General features: G+C 38.3%; 1 protein-coding gene across 1 annotated transcript in view; it reads left to right on the top strand.

Moving 5' to 3' along the window:
• SDK1 (sidekick cell adhesion molecule 1) overlaps window positions 1–18,414 on the top strand; it is a 640,834-nt gene that overhangs the window by 360,017 nt on the left and 262,403 nt on the right. The window contains exon 5 of the mRNA XM_073361953.2: window positions 8,871–9,004. Within this exon, the coding sequence (XP_073218054.1) occupies window positions 8,871–9,004 (134 nt within the window). The remainder of the gene's footprint in view (window positions 1–8,870; window positions 9,005–18,414) is intronic.

Here is an 18,414-nt window from a genome sequence, read left to right as displayed (position 1 = left end):
ATAGACATAGGGGCATCAAGATTAGCAATGTTATGGCACTTCTAAATTTATCTGGTAAATAAATTATTAGGGAGTTGAAGATTCATCTCTGTCATTGTCACTTAATCCATCATCTGTTCATTGTGATGCCCTGAGGCAAGAGGCATGCCACTGATAATTTGTTTTTGTTCAATACAGTTCATTGTCATGGCTCACTTTTGTAATTATTTTCAGGAATAGCTATCAATGAAACAGTGCTAGAAACATATAAGTAGCGGTGCAAGTAGATTTTAATTCTTACCGGTACGCATAGGTGACTCATGGGAGGGACATAAGGAGGGGCACCAGTTAAAGAGGGGGCACGTGGCCTCCTTATGTGACCCCCCCCACATGACTCCTCCCCACTCCACCCCCAGCCCAGGGCCCCCATGCTCTACACATCCCCTCCCCATCCCACTTTTCCTGGGGCAGGCTCTGTCTTCCCGCTGTGCCGGATACCAATTTCTGAACTGCAGGACTTTCCCGGGAACCACAGCAATGCTGCCAGGTCCTCCGGTGTGGCTGTACCGCCCCATGTCCCTCCCTCAGCCCTGTCCTCCAGCAGGGCTGTACAAACCCCAGACAGGAGATCATAGAATCATAGAATATCAGGGTTGGAAGGGACCCCAGAAGGTCATCTAGTCCAACCCCCTGCTCAAAGCAGGACCAATTCCCAGTTAAATCATCCCAGCCAGGGCTTTGTCAAGCCTGACCTTAAAAACCTCTAAGGAAGGAGATTCTACCACCTCCCTAGGTAACGCATTCCAGTGTTTCACCACCCTCTTAGTGAAAAAGTTTTTCCTAATATCCAATCTAAACCTCCCCCACTGCAACTTGAGACCATTACTCCTCGTTCTGTCATCTGCTACCATTGAGAACAGTCTAGAGCCATCCTCTTTGGAACCCCCTTTCAGGTAGTTGAAAGCAGCTATCAAATCCCCCCTCATTCTTCTCTTCTGCAGGCTAATTCAGATTGTCAGATGCAGCTGCGTGGAAGGCTGGGGGCGGTACAGACATGCCGGAGGAGCTGCTGGCGTGGGGCTGCCCATCGCCCCCACATTCTGCTCCTTTCACCACTGTGGTTCTCAGGAGAGCCCTGCGGTTCTGAAAATGTGTCTTTCCGGTACAGTGTACCGGCAATAAATACCTTAATGGTACGGCGTAACTAACTGAACCTGCTTACTTGCACCACTGCATATAAGACTCTTCCAGCAGGAGATCTTTAAAACCAAACTACAAACTATAATAACACTACATTATAGTGATCTGCTGTAGCAGAAAGGTAGGTGCTATTTGATAACACCAAAAATATTCCTTTCACAATAGAGGAGGTAAAAAGCCAATGTAAAAAATGAACAGAGAACTCTCTTTTATTCAGTACAAGAAAATGCTTCATAGTGAGGCAATATTTACTTGTATTTGTATCTTAAAATCGGCCCGCCAAATCTCAAACTAATACAAATAGCCTCTTGCTCATCTTTAGTGTAGTCAGTTAGCTTTATAGATCAGTGACCTGTGAATACTTCCCAGCAGCCAGATTGTGTTTAAATAATCCATTTATATATAAGTATTTCCACTATTCCTCTCTCTACTGGTTGCTAGCTATGTCCATAGCAACAGATAGTGATGTTTCAAGTGGAGTTCAATGGGTTGATTGTATGATAAACTGGAGAGAGAGCAGAAATCAAATATTCTGTTGACGCACACATACCTTGATTACAGTAACAATTTTATAAAAGAAAAAAGACTTGAAAAGAAAATTGACTTTTCCCCAGAATTTCTGGCTTCCATTCTTGACGGAGTTTTCTGGTTTAGCTTTAAAGTTTGGGATGTGTTCTTCTAGTTTGAGGAACACTGTTACAATAGCATGCCCAGGAGAACAGTTATCACTACACCGTGCTTCAGATAGATACCACTTGCATACTGTGATTCAAGCATAGCCATTACAGGTACTGATGTCGGCTGGACTGAGCGCTTGTTACTTAACAATAATTAAAAAATTAACAAAAATTTCTTTTCTGGGGGGAGAGGGATGATTATGTCTCTTTAAAGAAAAACTAAAATTCAGGGCAAGCTTGAAAGATAAAGAACATTTAAACAAAACCTAACTTATGTCGCTTGGCATTTTCTGTATTCATTAGTTTATTATAGAAGACATTTGCTGTGAAGAGGAGCTTTCTCTTTCACTGCACAGCACCTCCTTCACAATTCTGCAATGCTGTCATCATCCTGTATTTAAGGTATCACTCTGTGAAGTCCCTGAGGATGCTTCTTCTTCTTCATCCACGCTATTTGCAGTGGGAAGGCAGCCCTGCCTCAGTTGTCTATTTCCCCCTTTTTAAAAGGTAGTTACACTCAATTTTATCTTGCCCCTCACTTTGCAAAAAAAGGCAATATCTGGGGTGCTAACTAACATGGGCATAATTTAAAAAATATATTTGAAATAAGTATTTTGGGGAACACCTCCTGAGAACCCCCCATTCCCAAAGAAGGAATGAGCCTTACGTCTTGCTGTAGTACCTGAGAGAGAACCCTTAGGGCTCCTTCCAGGTGGCAGGAGCAGGGAGGGTCTTTCATTGTTGACAGCTCTCATGATTTTATCAAAGTCTTACAATATTTGGTGGCTTTTTTAAAGCCACAGTGCCTGGAATCATGTGATTACATGAGAATCTCAACTTTCAGAGGTTTTTTTAGAAAACCATCTTGGCTGCAAAGGAAAGTTTGAAAACTTCTCCCGAGTGCATGCTAAAAACGTTTTTAAAAAACAAAGACAAAAAATCCAACACTTATATTTTTAGGCCAATCCCCTGATTTTTGGGGCCTTGTCTCATCTTTTTTGAATGCTTGGGGTTCGTAATACTGGGCTGTCAGTCCAGGAACCCCAATCTCTAGAAATACTTAATAGGGAGTAGAGGGACAGGAGCAGATGCCACTGGAGATATAGGCATGATCAGTATACCAAGAAGGCTCTGCTATTTTATTAGTAACATTCCCTTTAAAACAGTATTGCCATGGGGAGTGGAGCTCATGATGAGTATAGGGGGAAGTGTAAGTCAAAGCAACAGCCAGGGCCGTCTCTCTGATTTCCTTTCTGCTGAGGCAGTCAGAGCTGCCCAGCTTCAACTCTGCATTTGGCAGGTTGGCCCCCTAGGCTAGCAGACAACCAGCTAAAAGGTCTTAAGACATGTTAGCCTGTACTTCAATGAAAGTTTTCAATTGTGTTAAACTAACTCAATTTTGCTAACATGATTGAAAAAAAACACAGTCTTTTTATGCATCAACTCATCCTTGGGTGCAGAGCTGCAGGCTGGGGAGGGATATGTGCAAATAGTGCCTCAAGGAGTTTTTAACTCCCTTTATATCCTGTAGGAGGATAAAGATGAATGGCATAGGAGAGCAGCCAAGTATTGCCTGTCTTCTGTTGCCTTATTTCCTGTATTTTACAGGCTCTGTAAGAACAGAGATCAAACAATAGAAACAACCAGTGGACAACCTGCTTCAATTTTCTTCCCCAGATTGTCTTGGTGGTTCCTAATGTGCACTGGAAAATTCTGGGGGAAAACAAACACTGTAAATGATTGGTATATTGCAGTTAACCCATTAGCCATCTCTCTCCTCTGCTTGGGGGGGAAGGTCTTAGGTATGCTGTGAAGGTAGTGTAAATAACACACAACTGTAAATAAATTGCACAGGGTGTTGAACCAGCAAGAGGGTCTCCATGTAATTTGTGGACTGAGACAGAGGCAGGACCAAGGCAGCCTCATTGGTGGAGGGGTTAAGTAAACTGGAGAAGTCTCCATCTCACTGTGTTTACAGCTAATCTGTCCCGATTGGCCACTAGTATCTTACCAATGCCAACACTATTTTTGGTTCCTTTTCTTTACTGTAGGTCAGCTAATTGGTTTTGTTTGGACCGTTTTGACTGAGTTTTGGGAAATGGCTGTTCCACCGTATACGTATGAATTGCATATTTCTTTTAAGTGTGAAAGTAAAAAAGAGGATACTCTCTCTTTAAAAACAAATCTTCATGAGAAATCTTGACTGGCTACAAAAACCCTAGAAATAAAAAAACAGGCTGTCAGCTAATGACTGTCCAGAAGGCCTTTAAGCAGAAATGTCCAGAAGTTAGAATTTGGTTTATGTTCTGTTTAGTACACTGTATTAATTGATTTATGCAGTATTAAACATGTGTGTTTGTGTGTGTACTTAATAAGTACACAGCTGTTTTGCAGTATTAAGTACCTGAAATCTGAATATTTTGTTCTGCTCAAGAATGAGATCTGTCCAGGACCCCTCATACTCTGTTGCTACAGGTATGTTATAATATAGCCAACTTCATAATACTTTAGTATAGGATTGAGTGCTGATGAAGGTGAGCTCTTAGTTTTATTTAAACATATATTTTTCTTCTGTCATTAATAATTACCAAAAGTGCCAAGGAAATTTTGGAGGAAAACATGGTGAAATTCTTGCTCCACTGAAATTTGAAAAAAATTCCCATTGTCTTCAGTGGAGCCAGGATTTATATATATTTATAGCCAGATAATGTATATTTATATATGATATTACTGCATATGTTCTGAGGCCAAAAATCCCTCTGGGAATCCTTTAGTATTTACATCATCATTACGCTATAATCTCTTGCATTTCTTAGTAAAATCATTGTTACTGGCGGGGTATCAGTCCTTGTGGAGAAGGATCAGCTCTGGTTACATTATATAAACAAAAGTTTTAAAAAGAAATACAGATTTTCTGGAATTAATGTCTTGTAAAGAGGGTTTTGATGTTTGTATTAGCTGGATGATAGCATTGGAAAAGAGGCTTTATCAAAGGCCTTTTTACTAAAATATTGCATTCTGGAGCTTGAACAGATGGTTCTGTTTTAAGCAGAGGCTGAATCAGGTTATTCTGTGGTTTTGGTTTTATTACTGCAATGATTTAGATTTCCAACATCTGTTTATCCACCAATCTGTTAACTAACAGTCTAGCAAAATATGACTTTCTGAAAATTAGTCCCTTACATTAAAAATTACTGTGTCTATCCATTGGTTGCAATTTTCTATGCAAAAATCCAACAGTTTAGTAATCTGAAGATTTCTTTGAGATATTTTGTTAAATGTTAAAAAAATCCCTTAGTAAATTTATCTTAAAATTTCCCTTGCCTTTCATTCCTGAAGAGTGGCTATATGCTTATTACCCACTATTTTGGGAATTCTCAACCAATCACTTACACTAGTTAAATCAATAACAGCAAGGTAATTATGCATCACTCTTTCCAAAAGTGCTGCATCACCTATAAGGCTTTTGGCTACAACTGTAGCTGGTGTTGGATCTGCCTGAAATGTATTCCAGTATTTAAAAATAATGTTCCTTATTGCTGTATCTTTTTGGAATAACTGCAATAGGAACAAATATAATATGCATGGTATTTAAAGATGCTATCATTATTATTTAATAGGAAATTTCTCTTTATCCTGTTTGCTTTATTAAATGCAGTATTGATTACATTTTATATCCTCATTCTGTAAATCTATGAAACATTTCCTTTGATTCAATTTCCAAGTCAATTAAGCTAATACAGTTCCATTCAACATGGAAAAATTGACCCACAGGGATATTTCCTATATCTTTTTTTAATACAAACTTTCAAATGTGATACAATGGGCCATATATGCAGCTAGTGTAGATTGGTGTAACTCAATTCTATGCAACGACACTGCTCCAAGTTACACCAGCTGAGGATCTGGCTCTCTGTCTTTATCAGGAGGTTGAGCTGTCAATAATTATGGGTATCTTTACAAATGGTTACTGTTATCTGTCTTCTGATTATAAAGTCAAAATGTCATGGATAAAATATAACAAACATAGCTTCTATTTAAACAGTCTTCCCACAGTTATTTTGTTCCTCGTTGTTCAGCATACAGCAGTTGGGAATACATGTTCCTTCCATTGCTGTCCCTTTTATGAAGAAGAACATTTCTCCAAAAATAAAATAATTGTGAGTTAATATTAATGGAACCAGACCATGCAAAAACACTATAAAAGGAAAACTCCTTACTGATCTATTGGAGTGAGAATAACTCAAAATGTTCACAGGCTATTTGAGTAATGTTAGTATGTAAACTTTTTCCATCTAACATAATCAATCATTTACACCTGCGAATGTTCCTTTAACATAGATGGAACAGAATTTTTTGCATTTGTTCACAATTTTGTTACATAATCGATAATAAGAAAAATCCAGGTCCCTTGATGGCATCTCAGAGAGTATTTCTAAAATGATAGGTTTTCCCAGGGGATTTACTGAAAGCATAATATTGTAAAGAGAACATGTTAGATGATACTGTTGGGAACTCAGGCTTGTATCCTTTAAAAATTTTTTTGCTTATTTCACTTTCCTAGTCAATGGGACTACTACCAATACATCAGGTTAAGCACATGCACACATCTCTGCAGACTCAAACCCTCAGCTGTGAAATCTTTTTTTCTAACAGCAATGTATTCATTATGATAGGATTCAGTAGTTAGTTCATCAATGCCTTTGAAATATTGGGCTTCTGTTATGAGATAACCATTGATTAAAAAAAAAACCCGTTTGTTAACAATTGTAAAGTCCCATTTCATATCTTTGGCAACTGCTCTTTTGCTAACAATTACAGTATAGTTTTCTAATTTATTTAAAGCTCTCTTCTACAGCCAGTTTATGGGGTGGGTGGAATACACATTCCTCTGTCAGTGCCTATATACATAGCTTCTTAAAAAATCTGTGAAACTGTTAGTGCTAGGAGGTTTAGATTAAGATTTTTATTTTAATATGCCCTCTAACTTCTTCAGTCTGTGAACCTTGTGAAGTAGTGAGATAAATATTATTATTCCAATGTTACAAGTGAGGAAATCAAGACACAGAAGGATGAAGTAATTTGGCCAAGATAACAAAGGGTTCCATTCTACCACTCTTATTTCTGCTGAATTATACCTTATTCCACAATGAGCCCCCATTACTTTCAATGAACTAGAGTGTGTCTTGTCCTACATAGCTGCACAGGGGAGTAAGATCCTTCCACTCCCACTAAACATACCCTCTGAAGCTGCACAGGACCAGTCCAGATAGCAGTTCTAGCATAGCTGAAAGAGCAGAAGACTGTATGCATGATATTGCTTTATGACCAAGTGGACAGAGAGGGTCAGAAAGAGAGCATAAATATGTATCCCCACCCGTATGGGCTAGCCAGAACTGTTGGGGCACGCAGTGGGGGTCAACAAAGTTACTTCCCTCTGAGTCTGGTCAGAAATTGTGCCCCCAACCCATATTCAGGGCTATGATTTAAAGGTACCCTTGAGCCTAGTGGACTACTCAGAGTACTGTGACTATGGGTGGAAGATTTGGGCCCAATGTTAGGAGTTTCTTACTTCAAGTTCCATATTCAGATCACTAGACTGTGCCTTTATCAAAGTCAACATAAAAATGACTGCTGCCTGACACACAACTCTGCCACTATAATGCTATGGGGTTCCTATTTAATTTTCATTTTATCTTTGAGCTTCTCATGTCCTCCTAAACCCTCTATTCCAGTGTTTCTCAACCTTTTTGATACCAGGCACCAGCTTGCTGCCTTCCTAAACTGTGTCAGGGAGATCTCAGGGACTGGCACTAGTCTACAGACTGGTTGTTGAAAAACACTGCCCTATCCACACTAAGACCGTATCATGTCAGTGCCTCTTAATGGCTCCAACCCTGGAAATCCAAAAAAAGACCCAATTCTGAACATGAAGTTTAATCTTCTAGGTGGCAGAATATTGTGCTCCTGTTATATGGTCAAATCAGAGTTCCTCATCTTTTATAATTTGTGAATGTGGCATTCTGAATAGTTAATACGGCTGCCTTGAACCATTAGTGATAGCAGCGCTCGTGTTTGGTCTGTGTTGTCATTACAAACCAGGTAAGGAGAACTTAACTTGTGGAAAGGAACAGATTCAATGGAGAGAATATATTTATTCCAAGCACTTAAATTTTTACATATTTGATTTATATTTTATCTAATACACTCAAAAGATTATACAGCACACGTAAAATGCAAACATACTGATCTTACTGCAGTACAAATGATTAGCACTGTCTTACAAGGGAGTTTATGAAGACAATGGTTATGTAGCAGCTCTAAGAAAGAGTAAATTATATTAGACCATGACATTTATTGACTCCCCTAGGACTACACCACCACCTACTACAGAACAGTGCTGTGCTTTCATACCTGGTTTAGATTAAATAGTTTTGCTCTTTGCTACCTCTATATACATGTTTCTTCAGCTGAGCATGTTAATTAGTCTCTTGCTCTTTTTGTATCTGTACCTGAGATAATTACGCAGGCCATAAATATATTTATCTCCTGAAATTCTATTGCCTCTGATTTTTAACTGAACTGGGTGCTCTTATTCCCAGAGTGCTGATCTTCCTACTTTCTGAGAAGGTTTTCAGTCAAACTGGATTTGCAGCAAAATGGTGTTTGCCAGGAGCATTGACCATAACTATATGGGTTACCTGTTCTAACTCTTTCTCTCATCATTCCTTAAATAACTGTTTATTTTTTATATATCACTTATTGTAGTCTTCTATATTACTGGAAGCATCTTAAACAAGGAAGAGAAAGAGAAAAGGCTCAAACATCACAGACCCAAAAGTTCTTGAATCCTTCCTGTGGTTGTGTTTGAAGATAAAGTCTTGCTGTTGAGTTCCACGCATCTCTGTTTGAATGACCTTTGAATATTGTGTAGTGCTGCCAGGTTCTGTTCAGCTTAAGCTTAGTTACTATCATTGTTCCTGTTTTAACATGATGCTTTGTTTTCCTAAACAGAGCTATAACACTGGAGAATCAGTTGGTGATCCTTGCAGCAGAAGCAACAGATGCAGGCGGTTACTATGTGCAAGCAGTCAATGAAAAAAATGGAGAGAACAAGACGAGTCCATTTCTTTATCTGAGTGTAGTGAGTGAGTATTGAAATCTCACCAAAATTGCTTTGGTATTGAGGTCACTGAAAATGTTCCCAAAGATCGGCATGCTGAAAAGAATTTACTAACAAAGAAATCCTGAAAGGAGCTATGCTTCTCTTGGGAGGTATGGAGCACACTCAACTCCCAGTAAAGTCAGTGGGAGTCCAACATTAACTGATTTTACACAAGATTTGGGGTTTGGTATAGAAAGACCTCAGCCTGCTTGGTACCATGGCAAGCACACCATTAATAATCCTTTTTAATGTTTTATTAAAGATACAGAAAAGAGGGAAAAACAGTTAAAGCATTTGAACAAATATTAAGTAAGGCTTTCATTTTATCAACACCCCTTGTTCTCTTTCCCTTTAGCTAGAGGGAGTTTTTAGAAGGAAACCCTGCATATTTGACAGTCTCTCAAATGGTATTAAAGATAATTACTGTCCTTTTAGGGAAAAGAGAAGAAGTTAGTTGAGATGAGCCAGAGCTTCTGCTGTTGCTGCTGTTAAAGTCCAATCCCATTTCCTAGAAGACAAAACCAAGACATAAAGCCACAAAAGGGGAGACAGAAGAACAGCAAGGATAGTAAATGCAGCCTTTGTCTTTGGTGTTGACTCTCACTTTCAATCTCATGGCTGGAGAAACACAGGCATAGAAAATGGTCATGTTAGCCACTCTGAGACCTGGCAACTTGTACCAGTATTAGGCTATTTAGGGCATTGCAGTTAGCGGTTTCTTTATGAGCTGGTGAGTACATCTCTCAGGATTAGGACAAAGAAGGCCTGGGGTCCCAAGAGATGGTGGTGGTTGTTATCAAGCTGTCTGGAGTGACTCAGGAGCATGAGTACCAACTTCAGGTCAGGCTGTGAAGAAGCAGGGCACACACCCCAAATTGGTTGTGAGTTCTATACTTAGATTTCACCAAGTGTGAATTCCTCAGGCACTACAACAGCTTTAACAGGGAGTCACAGACAGTCCCCTTGGAAACTCCAGTTGATCTTACCACCTAGGTAAGCTTGCCTTTGTGAAAAATAGTCCTTTGCATCAAAAAGAGTTACTCCCTGTCCCAAAGGACCAGTCACTCACCCCAGGCATGATTTTAACATAGCCCTTGAGTTTTGTCAGAAGGCCTTTTTGTTTGTATTAATTCAATCTTTTTGTCTCAACTTTTGCACCTTTCCCCCTCAACATTTGTTGTTGTAGGTTTTTGTGACATTTTATGATCTTTGACTCACTTTTCACAGATGAGCTCACAATTGGGGTAAACTTGTAGACCCAGTTATCACAACAGGTCCTTCTGAACAATCAGCCAGTTGGTTTTGAACCATACCATACTAATCTGGGGATAAAGCTTGACCGCTTTCTGGCCTTTCAACAACAATTGAGAAGGTGTGTACTACTATCCAGTCAACGGTCGCATTGCTCCATAGGCTTAAGTAATGGGGGGAAGAGGAAGGGGCAAGAAACTATCTCTGGCATACTTCTAAGATCTTTCATTTACCCTATCAATATTGCTTCTGTCTTATCTGGGTTGAGTCTCAACTCACTGTTATCAACAGCCTAAGGCTGGCCGCACTCTGAAAAGGTTGGCATAGCAACATGTGGATTGGATGAAAAAGAGGAACAGAGCTTTGTGTAATCTGCATCGTGATGATTGTGCAGCCCAAATTGCCACACCGTCTGCCCTATTTGCTACACATGTATTAAACAAAAAGGTGCAAATCAATGAGTAGTTTCACCAGCTGTGGGAGTTTAAAGCTCAAGTCAAGTTCCATTTTCTCAGTTATTGTTTTCCCAACTTTGGACACCTGGAAAAAGTGCTGAATACCTACCTGCTGGAAATTGGGACTCTTTAATGTGTCAATTTGACCACCCAAAAACTGAGGCACACAAAATAGATATAATTAAAAATGTAGCCTAGAGGTCCAATCCAGCTCCCTTTGAAGTCAGTGGAAATATTTCCATTTATTTCGAGGGCAATTGATCAGGTCTTAGATGACAAAGGAGCAATTTATGAGCTCAGATACCACAATGGTGAGTGCTATGGAAATATCTATAATAAATTAAACAGAAATGGGAGAGAATTGTGCAAATAATAGAAAACGTGCTTGATGGGCTAGTGACAGCTGGTCTTTTTGTTCTGAAGAGGTTTCATAGTCTTATCTCACAAAAGCTAGAGTGAATTATGATTGTATCCAACAGACAGCACGGTAAGAAAATGTCAGTTATATGTCAAATGCAACCTGAACCAAGAAGTCATAGATTAGTCATCAATTTAAAATGTCTTATCTTCAACTGAAAAACCTATTTACAGAACTAATAAGTCATCATTTTTATAAACTATGGTTTCAGAGTAGCAGCCGTGTTAGTCTGTATTCGCAAAAAGAAAAGGAGTACTTGTGGCACCTTAGAGGCTAACAAATTTATTTGAGCACAAGCTTTCGTGAGCTACATCTCACTTCATGGGATGCATTCAGTGGAAAATACAGTGGGGAGATTTATATACATAGAGAACATGAAACAATGGGTTTTACCATACACACTGTAAGGAGAGTGATCAGGTAAGGTGAGCTATTACCCACAGGAGAATAGGGTGGGGGGGACCTTTTGTAGTGATAATCAAGGTGGGCCATTTCCAGCAGTTGACAAGAACGTGTGAGGAACAGTGGGGGGGTGGGGGGGGGAATTGCCTAGAGGGATTCTCTGTGTTTTGAATCTAATTATCCTGTAAGGTATTTACCATCCTGATTTTACGGAGGTGATCCTTTTTACTTTTTCTTCTATTAAAATTCTTCTTTTAAGAAACTGAATGCTTTTTCATTGTTCTTAAGATCCAAGGGTTTGGGTCTGTGGTCACCTATGCAAATTGGTGAGGATTTTTATCAAACCTTCCCCAGGAAGGGGGGTGCAAGGTTTTGGTGAGGATTTTGGGGGGAAAGACGTTTCCAAACGGGCTCTTTCCTAATAAAATAAAACCGGTTAGACGTTTGCTCGTGGCAGCGAAAATCCAAGGGCAAAAGGTAAAATAGTTTGTACCTTGGGGAAGTTTTAGCCTAAGATGGTAAAAGTAAGCTTAGGAGGTTTTCATGCAGGTCCCCACATCTGTATCCTAGAGTTCAGAGTGGGGAAGGAACCCCCCCCCACCGCTCTCCTGCTGGTAATAGCTCACCTTAAGTGATCACTCTGGTTACAGTGTGTATGGTAACACCCATTGTTTCATGTTCTCTATGTATATAAATCTCCCCACTGTATTTTCCACTGAATGCATCCCATGAAGTGAGCTGTAGCTCACGAAAGCTTATGCTCAAATAAATGTGTTAGTCTCTAAGGTGCCACAAGTACTCCTTTTCTTTTTGTGAATACAGAGTAACACGGCTGCTACTCTGAAACCTATAAGTAACCAGGTTCACAAGAAGGTGTGATCCCCACATATGTAGTTGACTGAGGTTTCTGCTGTCAGTATATAATAAAATGATAAAGATGATAAAATAGTACTCTGTGGTATCACTTCAATAAAAAGGTGAGGTTCTGAGAATCCAAGCTATACTGAGATTTAGCTATTCACTTAAATAGAAAACTATAGATAATAAGAAACACTACACCAATAATACCCAGTCTAGGAACTTTAACAATGTGCAGTTATATTGTCAATCTCTCTCCAAATATTTTATGAAAAATCAGAAAGAGCATAGCCCTGGTATATGAGTGAAAAGGCAAGATTGCAGAAGATGGGCATATGTAAGCTGTTTTGACAGCATAGACACTGCTGGTTGAATTGCTTTTGCAGCACTAATCATCTGGAACTGCAATTCAGGACCTTGCTGCTGGACCTTCTTGTTAAGCTGTGAAAAATTGAGGTGCATGTCGTTTCAGTAGATATATTAGTAAATTAGATATTCTCAAGACCTAGTCAAACTGCTAGGAAATATAGAGCATTCTGCAGATTTAGACATCTTTTTTTGATGCAGGCTTTGTAAAAACACAAAACAAGATTGATGAAAATTGTAAAAACCTTGCCAGCTAGCATTTCTGAAGAGTCAAAAGATAATAAAGACAATTATCATTTAATGAAGATAAATTTCCTCCCTGAGCATTGGGAGTGTAAAAAGGAAACCGTTGTGCAATTGGTAAGATTGGAATAGTTGGGGTCTAAAAATTATACTCCTGGCATGGTTGTATTGTAATTAATTTAAAATACAAGGATGTCATATTATCATTCCTAGCTTCCACTTGCAGTAAGAAGGTATTTTATTCTGTGGTGGTAGTCACCTATCAGATGAAGCTAAATAGACCTAATTATCCCTGGCTGAAACCCATTTAATTATTCAATTAACTGTTATCAAAACACAAAATTTAAAAGACAAAAAATATTCAACTTCAGAATGGCAGGGTACTGATTTTTCCCCAAAAGTATTTGAACAATAAAATAAAAGGACCTTATTACAGTACAAGATGTCTAGGTCACTGTCAGAGTCCATGGAGATCAAATAACTATAAAAGGGTTTTTACACAATGAGCATAACATTTTAGAAATTAATTGCAACAAATGGAGGCAAGGTATTTATTTAATTTTGGGGCCATATCTAGATTCTTTTATCACATTCCCGTCCACACTTCATGGCACCCCAACCTCATCTTTCCTTATTTTCTTTTTATTTAGATAACTAAAAAAAACCTCTCATGACTTGTCTTAATTTCCTTGGCAAGAGCTAATTCTGGTTAACTTTTAGCAATTCTCACTTTTTTTCCTACCAATTTCTAAGCTCTGGGATGTAGCTTTCTTTTCTGATCAATCCCTTCTTCCATTCCCTATAGGCATTCTGCTTACTTCTAATAATATTTTTGAGGTAGTTGTGCATCCAGCTAGCTCTGTAGCCTTTCCCTACAAGATTTTTCCCCTTGTTTAGGATGCATTTATTTTTGAAATACTTCCCTCTATCAGTATTGTTAGGAAGATAAATCATTAGCAGGTCCCGAGTCGATATTTTCCTTTCAGGAAGGAAGCGTTCCTAAACCATAATTTCTCTTATTCACCATCAAAGTTTACTGCGAGCTAGAAGAGAGGATTCACTTAGAGGTTTTAATGTGAAGTAAAATCAACAGATGTTGAGGGTATAGAGGGGGGCGTTTGAAACATATTGTTGCATGAATTTTTCATAGCTAACTCCAACCTGTCAGGTGTAGGCAGAAAAAAGGAATTGGCCAGACCCTCCTGAGAACAGACATTTCTATTCTGAGGTCAAACTCAAGCAAGCTCTATGAACTTGTCACACTGTTTTTAGTCCTTGCCATGGGACTTTTACATTCACTTAGCCTCCATGGATTAGTTCTGCTGAAATAAAATTAATGCTTCAATAAGACATTTTTGTCTAAAGAAAAGGTACACGGGATGGAAGCTGAGAAGAGAAAATTACATTTCTGAGCAATGATTGTACTTTATAAGCCATCCATTCTGATCAAATGCGAGGAAAGTCCAGTATAGTCCAACTCTGGGTGCTCCATCAGCTGTTCCATTTTTATTTCTTTCTTGAAAATAATGCCAATTCATTTCCCCTCCTTTTCTTCACAGTATTTAAAATTTCTCCTTGCCAAGGAGAATTTCCAGGAAGACTATCATTGTGATTGTTCCATCTTATCAGGCTGGTCTTTATGTGCCGTTCATTCTGAGAATTGATTGGCTACAACTTAAATAAATTTCAGAGGGAGGGCTAAATATTTTCTTAAAAGTCAAATATATATTTACAGTAATTGAAGTTATAAAAAAAAGATTCCATTAAAATGTTAAAGGTTTGACTTTTAAATCACAGAAACAAATATTAAAGTTGGACTATATCTGATCAAAGCTAGGAATTTTAGCGAAGGCTGTTATCATTAATTTAACCCATTATAGCTACCTGGGATATTGAATCTGGTATGTTGATATTGGACTACATCATATACATTAAATTGGAATAATGGTGTGCATTAAGGACATAATGGCAATCTTAAACTCCAAATTTCATGACTCCCTTTAGATTGTCATATCTTTTCCTGTAAGGAAAGCTTCCCTGCTTTTTAACAACAGCTGTATAGAAAATAAATTATGTATTACAAAGACTATATCATTTAAATATTAGCTAATAATTATCTCTGGAAGTTTCATCTCTCTTCTGGCCTTATATTCTTTTAGTTGCCTTCCTTCCTGTAGAATAGAAGGCAAAGTGACAATCTTATGTCCCTCTGTTCCACTGCACTATTTTGGCAATGCTTCACCTTCCCAGCAGGTTGCATTCCACACATTTCACATCTGCTGTGCCTCCCTGGCCCAGATTGAAAACATCTCCCCTGCTGATTTGAACTTGAATTCCAGCTGACTTCACACCTGGAGACTGGTATTCAAGGTTCACACAGCATGAGGGGAAGGTGAGATTGAACTCCAGACCAAGGAATGAGGTAATGAGCAGATAAGATCAACTTATAACTACAGTGTTAATATTTTCAAAGCCAATGTCATTATTTTTGATAGTAGATAATATTTCTGCAATAAAAAAGGCAGGTAAAATTTCCTTTGAAGTGACAAAACAAAACCCCAAATCTTTGAAGTTTGAGAGTTTTCGATTTCTAAATCAGCATAACAAAATATTTAAAAATCAGAAGCTGCATGTCTGTGAAATGTATCATTTTAAATATTATTACACTGGCAAATGAGTACCCAAATTGCAAGTTTTTCAAAATGACTACTCTGTTCTTGAATTGGGTGAGCCACTCTGTGCTTCTCACTGCTGCTGACTGTAATATGGAAAATAAGTGGGTGGAAGAAGAAACAATCCATCCCTTTTCTCCTAGATACAATCATAATAATAGGGGGCAGAGCCTCTCCCATTGTGCATTTTCATAGTTCCATTGACTTCAGTGGAGCTATGAAAATTTATACCCACTAGAGATTTGCCCCATAGTTTGTATAGATTATGCACATTGCTCAGCCAAATAACTGGCTTTGTTTTTTGAAAACCTAGCCCTTATTTTAACATGGGTTTATATTATATATTGAACTTTGTGAATGTAGATCTATATATCTAGCTATATAATACATATGTATAATATATCTAGGCTGTCACCTAAATCTTTTATTTATATCTGACACATGCAATTAATCTCTCCCTCTCTCTAATCAGTTTTGCTATTACATTTATTGGAGTGATTTGTCTCCTATTTTGTCTGCCACTGCTCTGTAAGTGATATGTGAAGTTAAGAGATTCTTAGAGGACACAAACAGGGAAAATAGAAAATTGAATTTACCTTCCAATCATTTTATAAAATGTGACATACATCAATTATACATGCCAGCTAGGGTAATGCCATGTTCATAGAATCATAGAATATCAGGGTTGGAAGGGACCTCGGGAGGTCATCTAGTCCAACCCCCTGTTCAAAGCAGGACCGATCCCCAATTAAATCATCCCAGCCAGGGCTTTGTCAAGCCTGACTTTAAAAACTTCTAAGGAAGGAGATTCCACCACCTCCCTAGGTATTCTAAGGAAGGAGATTCCACCACCTCCCTAGGTGTACAAAGCATGATGATTTTCTGGAAGACCATCATAGCAGTAGTGCCAAAAAGCTTTTATACACAGAAAAGTTTTATTATGACAGTGGACCTGTAATTCGTAACTTACTGATGTGCCTAGAAAAAATATTTTAATTATGTTCTGCAAATTATGGTGAAAACATACCAAATGCCAAATGAATTAGGCTTGTATCAACATCTTAAAAAGTACAGTCACTTCAGTGAGATATAGCATATACATTTTTATGTCAGTCAGGCCTTGAGATATAAGTAAATTCATACTACAGTTGTAGGGTTAATTTTTAAGAAGAAATTAAAAGCATGAAGAGTATATGAATGGGTTGAAGAGATGGGTAATTAATAATCCTGAGTCTCTTGAGAGATGGGATAAATTTCATGTGAAGTAACCGGATAGTCCTTTTCTAGATACTGTATAACTCGCAAAATCTGTTTACATTTGGTTCTTAAGTATTTGGGTTAGGATACATAAGTTCAGATTCTCAGCTGTGGCTGAGGAGTGCTTGGCATAGTTGAGGAGGGGGCAAAAAGATGGCTTAAAGCAATATTTGGCTCCCTGATCCTGGAACCCTCTGGTCCCTAGCATAAATTAGAGTGGCTTTATTATAGCCTTTTTCTTGTACAGTCGCCCTGTACGGTAGCCAGGGTATGTGCATAGGCAGCGACTCGGGCAGCTCTATGCCACTCAAAAATCCCCTTAGTCTGGGGGATATCTTTTGCAGCCTGACTACTGCGTCAGTTTCAGGGCAGCTTTGGATCATTAGAGTGGTGGAGAGCAGCTTGAGAACACTGGAGAACCAGGGCCATTGACCCTTGTAAATCAGTTTTATTTTTCATTCTGATAAAAATTGTTTTCATTTCATTATGCTGATTGGATGTTCAGAAAACCATAGATGCTGGAAATGGTAACAGGAAGAGGATTAACTCCTACATCCAAACTCACCAATTAATAGTAATAAAAGATGTATCATAACACCAAGAAACATACTCTGTTCTGCTTTCTACTGTGTTCTGCTCTGGTTATATATATTTCAGAGTTAAACCATTGCAGTAATAAAGCTATTGACAAATAACTACTTGTCACCTTGCTACATAGGTCCAGCTATATCTCCTTGGAGTGTGAGATGTCACAGTAAAGCAGGGTCAGGCCTGGTTATTAGGTGGATAGGAGACTTCCAAGAAACTTCTGTGTGCTGCAGAAAGTGATAATGATCATTGAATAGGTGGCACTTTCATGACTATGTCAGTTTTGAACCAGTACACTAGCATGGCTTTAGAGGGCATTGGGCTGCTTGAAGATGGCAACTTTTTGATGGGAAATAAAACTAAGTTCTTATCCACTTTTGATCATTCAAGCTCTCATGCCAATTTTTAGAAATCAGGAGCTAACCTTAATATTCTGGACCAATTCCATCTCCAATTCCATTCCTGCCTACCAAAAATCCCTTGTGTAGTTTCAGTTGGCTACATCATTACTTCATTTCCTAAACATTATGTGCTGTTAAAGAGCTGCAACCTTGCATCCCTGAATTGTCTGAATTTTTCCTGTGTAGGAAGTGATAACTATGTATACTTCAAGTTTGCAAAATACTTTGGGATCTTTGAAAAACTCTTTATATGCATTAGTAATAATAATAAATTATATATATTATTATTATTTCATTTATTGGAATAGAGGGAGCCATTAAAACTGAATAACAATATCCCATGCTGACCATTTCCTGGGACTGTATGACTAACAACAAATAATTTAGAACTGTCAGTTTTTCTCAACAATGTATTCCCACCCAAATGATCAACATAAACTGAAAATTTTTAAACTCCCAGATAAGAGAACTGTATTAAACAT

Source organism: Lepidochelys kempii, chromosome 10 (genome assembly GCF_965140285.1).
Source record: "Lepidochelys kempii isolate rLepKem1 chromosome 10, rLepKem1.hap1, whole genome shotgun sequence".
Lineage (NCBI taxonomy): Eukaryota > Metazoa > Chordata > Testudines > Cheloniidae > Lepidochelys > Lepidochelys kempii.
The sequence above is the reverse complement of the archived record's forward strand: the minus strand, read 5'-3'. Positions and strand labels throughout refer to the sequence as shown.